Consider the following 10,992-nt stretch of genomic DNA (forward strand, 5'->3'; position numbering starts at 1 on the left):
CTGCCGGTCGCCCAAGTCCTGGTAGCGAGCTCTCTGAGATGCTCGGTTCGTTCGGTCGGCAGGAAGAGCCCCCCAGTTGCGACTTCGTTTATGTTAGGAGACCAACGGGCATAGATCCCGTCTAGTTGGAGCGCCAAACAAGCGCTGTTGCGTGCCGGCCGTCGTTTCCCGTGCGGCCTGACCCGGGGGCGGAGTGCATGAGACTAACCAGCCGTATGCACCCGCCCCCCGCGCTGTGCTTCGGCCCTGGGCCCCCGGCTTTTCAGCCCACAGTGTAATCAACGTCATACATACATACATACATACATACATACATACATACATACATACATACATACATACATACATACATACATACATACATACATACATACATACATACATACATACATACATACATACATACATACATACATACATACATACATACATACATACATACATACATACATACATACATACACACGTACCAGCGAGTCTTGCAGGACACGTGTCAGTTTGCTGTCCCTGTACGGCACATGGCGGGCCTTACCGCCCCTGGAGTCTTCTGTGAGGGCATATATGACGTTGGACAGACAGCCTGCGGGGGCCAACAAAGAATGATGTAATCGGTGTGTGTGTGTGTATGTATGTGTGTATGGAGCTCTGATGAACATCAGTTCCTGGTCGGACTTGGGAGGAACCCGTATTTGGTAACGACGCCGAACAGGCTACCCCGTCTCGCACAGCGCCTTGGTGAGCGCGCGGGTGTCAGGGTTCGCCGCCCAGTCACGTTTTCCTTTTTGCAGTATGTGCGTTTTTTAATTAAGAGAAGAAGGAAATGGCGAGGTGCGTGTGTGTGTGCGCGCATGTGTGTGCATGTGTATGTGTGTACGGACGTGTGTTTTTGGACGGGTAGATGAGGGGTTTTGGTGTTTCGGAAAACCCTGCACAATGAAGTCCGAAAACCCTGCACAAGAGCACCTAAACCAAACGTCGTGTGTGTGTGTGTGTGTGTGTTTGTTGGGGCCCGGGGGGTGAGGGGGAGATGGGACATTAAGTACGGCATAGCAGTGACGACACGTGGGACTCGCCAGTAGGACGACTCACGACAGAAAACGAAAGTGCTAAATTCCTCGTAAACAGCCTAAGTCAACCAGTTGATCATTGGTTTACAAGTGGTACAGCACTGTACGGCGGTCTTACTTAGCGATTTATTGATGAGGGACCCCTCCACCAGGGTGGTGCCGGCTGCATGAGTTCGATCCGCTCGCTCACTTCCCGCCAGATCCACCATTACCAGTTTGCCAACCTGGGGGGGAAGGGGAGGTAGGGGTTGTAGGGTGGAGGGGAATCACATGGATGCAAGGGAGGGTGGAAACGGAGAGGACTGTAAATCACACTCGCCTGTTAAGAGGACTGTTGGATGCCCCCCCCCCTCCCCCCCCTTCCCCCCCTGACTACGGAGAGGGTTACGGACCGCCCGGTTATAGTGGGTGTGACTTAGGGTGGCTGTGCCCGCCGACCCCCGGGAGTGGAGCGGAGCGGTTGATCCAATTCGGGGGATTGATGCTGGCGGTGCTGCAGGTGGCGGGTACTGAGCCCGACCCTGAGTCACTGAGTTTGCGGAAGTCGGTACTCCCTCACTCCCTCACTCCTGGCTGGTGCGAGGAGGATGCGGAGGGTGGTGGCCCCCCAACATCGCGGAAGGTGTTCGTACGGGGAACTGCCAGCAGGCTAGCTGTGGCCATACACACACACGAATGAAGCTATAGCTATATTATGACCCCCTACTTCACACATACATGCATACATACATACATACATACATACATACATACATACATACATACATACATACATACATACATACATACATACATACATACATACATACATACATACATACATACATACATACATACATACATACATACATACATACATACATACATACATACATGAAAGGCTTCATTACCTGAAGTGTGCCGTCCTGCAGTGTACGATTTACCCGTACAGTTACGATGCAGTGACTGCGGCTGCTGGCCTCATTCATACTGGTCGCTGTACGGCATGTACGTGCAGGGCACATGGAGAAGGAGGGAATCGGAGGCGTCAGAGGACGTCATGCATCTGTCTGTCTCTATGTCTGTATGTCCTGTATGTCTGTATGCGTTAATCAGAAGGAAAAAAGGAGATATTTCGGACCAGATCAATCCACTGATTACCGGACTTTCCTCACCCCTTCCCCCCCCACACACACACTTAAGCCCTGTTTATCAATCCTTATCATTCCCCCCTATTCCTCAAACCTTCGAGTCGGCGGTTTGGCGGTTTACCTTACATCCCTAAAAACCCAAAACCCTGAACCTCCAACAAACCCCCGACTTTTCCCCCCGCTTCCCCCCCCAAACCCCCCCAAACCCCCGCAAACCCCCATGCCGCACCCGATACGGCCCTCTGCGCCAGCCCCCGCGTCATGAAGTCCACCAGCTGCTGCTCGTCCGTAACGCCCAGCTCAGTTGCACCTGGCGATGGGGAAGGTGGGAAGAAGGCCGCGGTGGGTGATGGTGATGCTATCATTTGAATTTTGTTTACAGATTTAAAATTTAAAATATTACGGGCGAGAAGGCTTCGTTATGAGGGTCTATTATGAACCAAGGTGCGGTGACAGCTATAGCCAACTGGCGCTACTAATAAAGCATGCCATGACTCTGTACGACCAGTGTTTTTTTCATTTTTGCCCGTCAATTTTCCAGTCCGAACGGAGGAATAGGTTTTTTAGTCGCGGAAATAAAAGTATTCCGAATCTCCCCCCCCCCGATGAGTTACAGTTTAGTTCGTACAAACGCCGGGTTTGGGGAATGTCCCAACACGCACACTCCACAATCTCTCCAGAGAGGTGTCTCTTACACGCCAGGAAGCGGGGGCCACTTGGACGCTCTGACAGGAACCCCGGTTGCACGGGCGACTGCTGCTGCAGAGCCCAGGCCAGTTAACCCCTACTCGAGCACTGATCGAATAGAGTCTTAGCTGCAGCGCCGGGGTCGCAGCTGCCATCAACCTCGACGCCCGTGTTTCCTGGCCCATCGCGATTGTCTCCATGTGGCAAACGTTGACGTTTGGCCCGCTCGCTGTTGGCAACCGCAGTGGCGTCATTGTCGTCGGCTGGCTGCAGCATTGCGTTCACATTGCCTACGACCTCTGCACCGCCTTCATTAACGTCGCTAATGGCTTCAATGAAGTTTAATATTTGCTTAAATGGCCTGCCACGCTTTGGGAGCTTCGGGTCCGAATATTTTGCAGCTTTTGGTCCGGTCAGAAACAGTCCGATTCCTCGTTGACTTTCAGGCGTGACCTTCCTAACGGCATCCATGTCATTAAATTACTATGATAAGGTTAACATGTATGTATGTCTCCTGTAAAATTCTAGCGGCTTTGGCATGGACAGTCCATTTTTGGCTGGGGGCATGAGCTTGTACGCTCGAAACATTATCTACTCTTAATAATTTTCAGGACCAAGAACAATTTTTATTACTATATGAATCCAGAATAAATTCCGCAAAAAAACGCTGTGTACGACTGCCACGACATAATTTGCGATGATATGATGCAGTACGGTACTTACCCTCGATGTACACCCCTCGTACGGCATCCTGTTTGACTTGGAGGTTATCCGCTCCTGCCGTGGCTGAGACAGCCGGGGAAGGTTCTAGAAGGTCCCGGATGCGCTCGCAGTAGATCTCGACCACGCTGAGAATCACCTGACCGGGGTTTGGGGGGTGAGGGGGAGTTCCGGGTTTTCCGGGAGTGAGATGGGTGGGGGGTGGAGGGGGGTTTGGGGTTTTCCACGACAAGAAAGCCGTACGTAGGCACATACGGACGTACATTAAATTAATTAAGTAGGGAACGTTCCCATGGTTTTCTGTAGTATTATCCTCCTCTTCCGTACAGATTAACCCAAAGTTTGTTTTCTTCCCGTAACTCCTGGACGCGTCCACGTTTTCCTGCCCTTTCCCTTTTGCGACACAAACCCCTTCCCTCCCGTTTTCCCCCCCCCCCGCTTCTCCGTGGTTCCTTAGATAAAACCATTTTTCATGCAAGATACTGCAAGAGAGGCAACTGTATGTAAATGAAATATATCTGGTTTTTGATAGGACATGAAACGGGCCATGATGATGTCATAGTACGACGTGAAACTCCCTCACCATGCATCCCCCTCACGCATGGCGATAAGCGGCCGCAGTGAGGGAACCGTCCGGGGGCTCGCCGCGCCCCTCATTCATCCCCCAATCGTGTAATCGTTTCTTAACCCCCTCCTCTCCCCCAACAACCAAACCCTAACCTGGAAGTCCGCCCCGTCCCTCTCCCCCGCCTCCGCAATACCCGCCGCTAGGTGGTTGATGGCGCGCGGTACGACACCGTGGTGTTCCGGGCTGGCGTCGGACACGCGACCAATGAGCGTGTGTGTTTTGCCGCTGCCGGTCTGGCCGTACGCTGTGGTTGGGTTTGGGGGGGGGGGAGGTCCTGGGGTCTTAAGGGGGGGGATGCACCAAGGAGGAGGTGTGCATTCCGAGAGCTTGAGCCGAGAGCTTGAGCCTCCGTGCGTGTGGATGAGTGGTACGTGTCTAGATGTCTAGATGTGTACGTATCCGTACGTGCATGTGTGTATGTATGTGTATTGTGGGAAGCTTGGATGGCTTGGGCCTCATTGCCAAGACGCGGCACGAGAACTGTTGAAATGGGCATCTGGGTCGTTTCGTTTTGCATCGGGGACGGCTCGGTCTTCGCGAAAAAGTGGACGGTTTTCTTCTCCAAAAAAACTTCTGCTCAGTCAACTCTGCCATTTCAATTGATTTTTCATCCTTTCTTCATCCTTGTGCTTACTCATAATAGTTCCATTATAGCCGCCCAAAGCCGCCTCCACGACAGGCCGCAAGTCGGCGAAGACTTCAGATTGACTGGAGTCCTCGCCTAGGCAGCAGCAGCGGGTCAACAAAGCGCGCGCAGCAAAACCGCGCGCAAGCGCAAAAGCAAATTTGATGTAGAAAATTGACAGAAAATTAACACAGCTGCGCAGAAGAACTTTAATAATTGTCAAACCCTCAGCGAACCCTATGCTACACGGATTGCCGCGAAATTCATGTCCCGCGGTTCGCTTTTGCGGCCGCTGCTTGCTAGGGCTAACAAAAAGTTGTGTGATTTCCTCACCGTAAATTTTATCAAACGCAAAGCTGTGGCGCGTGCCATCGGGGCCCGTGAAGCCAATCTGGCTGTCGCCCGCGTACTCAACACACCGCGCTTCAGCCTCTTTGGAGCTACGCGGCCGAAATCGTGCACGAACGGTTGTCGTTGTTGAATTACAGGCTGCAGATGGCGCGCTCGGCGGCTGCCCTTCAGCGGCTTCTGACATCCTTCGCGAGGCCTGTTGTTGCTTAGAATGCAGCTTCCCGACATCAACTTGCCACACCCACCGTTCCTAAGGAGCAACCATTTATATAAATCCTCAATAATACAAACATGTTATTGCCAAAAACTGCACGCAACTCGTTATTATAGTTTGCGATTCTTACAGATTGTTACAGATCTGCCGTACGTAGGCGTCGCATGCATCTCATGTGCATGGCAAGCAATGTGCTGGCCAGTTGTAAAACAGATGCTCCTTTTTAGCGGTATATCATTATTTAGTGACTCGATATGGAAGTTTTTGATAACATTTTGCGTGTTGCGGCAATACCAACAGAAGGTCTATCGTAAATCGTAGCAACGACACGACCAACCTTCAATAAACGAAGCTCAGGTCTTTCAGATCCGGGATTGAATTCAATGTTGCACGTTGAAAAGAGATGGTTAACTGTGCGTTCCTTGACAGAAGTCCGTTGTGAGGAGGCACTTCAGCTTTCGCCGTTACCTAATTAACACCTCAGAAGGAGGCAAATACCAAATTCCCTGTCCAGACATCCTAGAGTTTTGAGGTGGGCCAACGAAACTCATTATTTAGTGAGTTTCGATACCACAGGCCACCTGTAACAAATTTTCATCATCCAAACCAACGTCGTCTTGTGTGAAACAGGGGGGTATATCTTCGCCCGTGGCAGCTACCCTGCGAAACCATGCCTTCCCCGGTATTTCGGGGCACCCTCATCCAGTCACCCTAGTCAACTTCTCAGTGGATCGCTCAGGTTCCGCACCCACCACCAGCATCAAACGGAATCTGCCGGGTCGACAGCGGCCCAACTCCACTCCTGGTCGGCTCGCAAGTTAACTTTATCCCAGGTCACCACCGTCCATCAACTAGGGGCGCAATGCCTTCCACCATCGGAAGGATTTTTGACCCTAACGGGTATCGATCCCGGGACCTCCCGGGGGCAATGGTCGCGCGTTACCAGTAGTGCCAACATCAAAAACATATCCCCATTTTCGTTCGTACTTCATCCCCCCTTAACACTTGTATCGTGAAGCTGTGGTGGCAGGAAAGTGCCAGAAAAACTGGGTCTCCATCGCTTCTCTGTCCTTTCCTCTCTCTCTCTCAGACACGCCTCCAAGAAGTACACAAATTCATAAGGAGCATCATCGCAAATACTCTTTTTTCTGCGCACACGCTGTATGGTTGTGTATCACTACAGCTTATACAGGTCGTTGTACTTGTCACGCAGGTAGTCTAGGAACACGGACGGCTCTAGGGGTGCTCCGGTGGCCGCAATCATTAGCTCGTCTCCGCTCTTGTGGAGAGAACCGAGCTTGTGAATTTTGTCGTTCAGCCAGGACTGCGGGACGGGTTAGGGGGAGGAAAGAAGGGGGGAGGAGGAAGGACACGGAGGGAAGGACGAACCACACACGATTGACACGGAGGGGTGCGGAGGTGTGTGTATTCTTCCATGTGTGGCATACGGAGAGGCGGGGCCAAAATGACCTTCAGAAGAGAAAACAGAGGAACGGAAAACAAAAGGAAACAAGCATACCACACATACATATGGCTGGTGGTGAGTTGCTGAACCCCACGAATACATTCTGAAGTCGGATGGGGTGAACGGATTGGGTGCCCCTCTCGCAAGGGAGAGCAGGGAACTGCCTCCTAGGGAAAGGGGGCCGCTGGTGAAGCTATACCACCACCCTGTAACAACATACATACACGAGCTGGCTACCATTTCCCCCCTTCCGTTCCTTTCGGCGGCCCGGTCTCCCGGTCTCCGGTTAGACCGGTGCCGGGGCAGGACCTCCCAGATCGCACACTTTTCGAGTTGGGCCCAACGCTGTGTAGGGACCTGGACATGTGCGTTATGCCCCCTCTGCGGTTGACACCTCCCCTGGACCGGCCCAGGGAGAGGGAGAGGCGGGGGTGTGGGTACTGGTCTCGGGAGGCTGTTGGGCGTCTTGTGGTGTGAGAGCTCTTTGCGTTCTCCCTATTTGAGGTTTCGGAGCTTGGAGACCTCCCCAGCCCGGGATGACTCGTCGGCCTCCGTTCGCCCTGGTCCCGAACGCGAACTCGCTTTGGTAATCTTTTGTCAAACTTCCAGATTCCTCGCTCGCCGTCGATGGTAATCCACCCACAGCCGTACAAACTGTACGGCTATACAGAGATACCCAGGGATCGAAGCCAACAAAACGTGTACGGATATTTCACCTTCAGTGGCTTAAATTCACCCGCCCGAATCTTGTCTTCAAGATCCGGAATCTCTTTTTTCGCAGCTGCGTAGATCTGCGTGGCGTACATAGCCCCAAGGGTGTAGGTGGGGAAGTAGCCCAGGGCGCCCATCGACCAATGGATGTCCTGTACGGATGTACGGAAATAGGGTCGCGTTACATAAAATCGGTGAGTGACGTGAATGGAGAGATATGGGCACGAGGAAGTGAAGGCGGTCGTAGCAGAGGAAGTCAGGAAACAAAAGAGAGGTTAATTAACCGCCTCCTAACCGCCAACAACCATCTCCTAACCTCAAAGTAAAAACCATTTTCTGCCACTAGTTCGTGCTTTGGCCTTAATGCCCGTAAGAGCTATCCGGGTGTTCGACGTTGCGTCTGGCCGCGTGTGTCCTTCGGTCCGTATGTACGTACGTCTGTCAGTGTCTGTCCCAAACCCAGCCCCCCGCCGGGCCCCACCAGCTTCCCACCCCACCCCCTTCCCAGCAAACGTTAACACAAACACACACAAACACACACAAACACACAGAAACACACAGAAACACACAGAAACACACACAGCTTCCCCCGGGTCCTCCTCAACCATATGTCCATGCCCCCGCACTCCCCCCCCCAACACACACACTTACGTGGGGCTCCCCCCTCCTTGACCGCCCCAGCTTCCCCCCAATACACACACATTAAATAAACATCACATTAAATTCACACATATTAAATACACACACATTAAATACACACATTAAATACACACATTAAATACACACATTAAATACACACACATTAAATACACACACATTAAATTCACACATATTAAATACACACACATTAAATTCACACATATTAAATACACACATATTTAATACACACATTAAATACACACACATTACCCCCTCACCCCTCTAAAACCCGCCAACCCCACCCCTTCATGAGCATACCGTCCATAAGCCCGAACAACCCACCCCACCTACCACATCACCCCATAACAGCCCAGGTAACCGTTTCAACCACTTCAAACTACCCTAAGTGGTTGCAACCAACCACCGTCAACCACTTCCAACCATCAACCACGTCCGTACCTGCAGACAGCCCGTGGCATCGTTAGGCGGTGTGGCCCCTAGGTAGCTGCCCATTCGCTCATTCCACAGGCGGGGCACGTCCTCCACTTCCACCTCGCCCTCCAGCAGCCCTTTCTCAAGCTCGTAGCGGAGGATGATGTGAAGAGGGTACGTCACCTGGCCGTACACACCGTGTGCATGCACGTATGTATGTATGTATGTATGTATGTATGTATGTATGTATGTATGTATGTATGTATGTATGTATGTATGTATGTATGTATGTATGTATGTATGTATGTATGTATGTATGTATGTATGTATGTATGTATGTATGTATGTGTATATGGGGGTTAGAGGGGCGATGACGGGATTCAGGATGTACGGCCACAAATATACGGCTACGTAGCCTGATGTATACGGGAGGGACGTACAGCCCAGGAGTTACTGCAGGAAAGGTACGGCGATGTTGTACTACGGAGGTACGTCACCACGGAGGGAGCGGGGAGTAAAACTTCGGGTAAAACGGAAAGGCGGAGATAACGAGGAAAGGCATTCCTATCTGTTGTACAAATACACGGTTTGACACACACACGGGTTATTGCCTTCATCCCCCCGTCATTTCCCCCCAAGCAAAACCCATCACCTCGTCCGCCTCCACACGAATGAGTGACGGCTCCTGGATCACGTTCTCCGACTCGTACAGCTGCTCCGCGGTTACGGAGCCAAATGATTCCGGGAAGCGCTCCTGGGGGGTTAGATGGAGAGTACATAGGTAGGTTGGCGGTTAGGTAGGTACGTAGGTTGGTGGTTAGGTAGGTGGTTAGGTAGGCGAGGTAGGAAAGGTAACGAGAAGAGGGAAAGGAGTTATGTCGGTTGATGCAGTTGGACGTTGCATGTACGGCTAGGAAGAGTCGGGAGGTGGTTGTGGTGGTGTCACTTGCAATTTTGAATAACGCACGTTTGTATGTATGTGCGTGGTTGTGATTGTGCGGAGGGTGTGTGTTTCCCTGGGTTGGCAGCATCTGCATGCCGTACACCCGAAAATTGGCCATTGTACGGAACAGGGCGCTTCGTCCCGTTTCCAAAGCTCGCTGCGGCTTCCCTTTGGGGAATGCGTAATTCAGTTTACCCGGTTGCGAGGGTTCCTGATAATCATGTTTTCATCTTGGCGTCTCCCTCTTCTCAGTGCACTAGAGCAGGTGGAGTGAACAGTGCTCCGCTGTGTGCCTGTACGGCAGTAGTAACCGATTCGGTTGTTGGCCTGCTGGTACGACATCTCCCCTCTAAGCGGCCCCTCGGGGTTGTACCCCCGACTCGGATAGTAATGCTTCCTAGCATAACACACATACATACACATAAACACGAACGCATCAACACACAGACACAGATACAGACACACACAAACACAAACACAGACAGACATACACACATATAGCAATGGCCACCACGCCCGGCAGAACACCCCCACTCAACTACACACGCACCTAAACACACACACGCACACACACACGCACCTAAACACACACGCACCTGCAGCATGGGCAGCAAGTACGCGGCGAAGGGTCTCGACAGCCCCACCATCCTCTCCCACAGCAGCGACTGACTCTCATGCACACCCATAGACAGGGCAGAGTTGACCGGGAGACCGTCGTACTCCAGGTTACGGCCTTGCTCGTACAATGCGTGGCCCGTCTCGTGAATGGCGCCTTTTCACCCCCGAGGAAGAGAAGTAAGCAGGGTGGTGGGTTTGGCGGGTTAGGGGTACTCGTGGTAGGGAGATGGATGGATGGAGGGGGGGGGGGGAATCACCGAGGGGGGGAAAAGCGGTTCCCAGGCTGACAGCGCGCGCACTCCCCGGCCAGGGTCGAGGTGGTTGGTGGTTGGGTGGTTAAGTCAGGGGGGTAAGTAACTACCGTAGCGAAGTAAGGCCCTCATAAGGCCCCCGCCCCCCCCGCCATCACCCACGTAACTGTACGGAGGGTCCACTAATATTATCGGGTATATTATTCTCTCAAGCCGTGAGGTGATATGGAGTACGGGGCCACCACGGGTATGTACGACCGCCGCGGGGGACCCCCAGAGTCGCAGTGGGGAGGGGAGGCTTCCCACTCACTCAAGGCGCCTTTCTCCCCCACATCACTTCGCTCCCCCCTCCCCCCCCGCCCCCCACATCCCCCCACAGCCCTACCCGTGAGCCCCTCCACCACGTTGTCCTTCTTGAAGCGGGTGGTCATACGCACGTCGGTAGGGTGGGCGCCGCCCGTGAAGGGGTGTACGGAAACGTCCAACCGGCCACGTTCCGTATCGAAACACA

The 10,992-nt window shown here is 52.6% G+C and overlaps 2 protein-coding genes across 2 annotated transcripts in view; both read right to left on the reverse strand.

Moving 5' to 3' along the window:
- The window catches only part of VOLCADRAFT_31481 (Kif5 kinesin), a gene marked incomplete at both ends in the record, with an annotated part of 8,333 nt that extends 3,409 nt beyond the window's left edge, over positions 1–4,924 (reverse strand). The window contains 7 exons of the mRNA XM_002958585.2: positions 471–580; positions 1,186–1,291; positions 1,958–2,043; positions 2,427–2,507; positions 3,608–3,743; positions 4,325–4,476; positions 4,867–4,924. Coding sequence (XP_002958631.1) covers positions 471–580; positions 1,186–1,291; positions 1,958–2,043; positions 2,427–2,507; positions 3,608–3,743; positions 4,325–4,476; positions 4,867–4,924 — 729 coding nt within the window. The remainder of the gene's footprint in view (positions 1–470; positions 581–1,185; positions 1,292–1,957; positions 2,044–2,426; positions 2,508–3,607; positions 3,744–4,324; positions 4,477–4,866) is intronic.
- An 874-nt stretch (positions 4,925–5,798) lies between these two features.
- VOLCADRAFT_108221 (uncharacterized protein) overlaps positions 5,799–10,992 on the reverse strand; it is a gene marked incomplete at its 5' end in the record, with an annotated part of 11,721 nt that continues 6,527 nt past the window's right edge. The window contains 6 exons of the mRNA XM_002958586.1: positions 5,799–6,746; positions 7,604–7,750; positions 8,697–8,852; positions 9,322–9,423; positions 10,209–10,384; positions 10,867–10,894. Of these exons, the coding sequence (XP_002958632.1) occupies positions 6,600–6,746; positions 7,604–7,750; positions 8,697–8,852; positions 9,322–9,423; positions 10,209–10,384; positions 10,867–10,894 (756 nt within the window). The 3' untranslated portion in view covers positions 5,799–6,599. The remainder of the gene's footprint in view (positions 6,747–7,603; positions 7,751–8,696; positions 8,853–9,321; positions 9,424–10,208; positions 10,385–10,866; positions 10,895–10,992) is intronic.

This window comes from Volvox carteri (genome assembly GCF_000143455.1).
Source record: "Volvox carteri f. nagariensis unplaced genomic scaffold VOLCAscaffold_99, whole genome shotgun sequence".
Taxonomy (NCBI): domain Eukaryota; kingdom Viridiplantae; phylum Chlorophyta; class Chlorophyceae; order Chlamydomonadales; family Volvocaceae; genus Volvox; species Volvox carteri.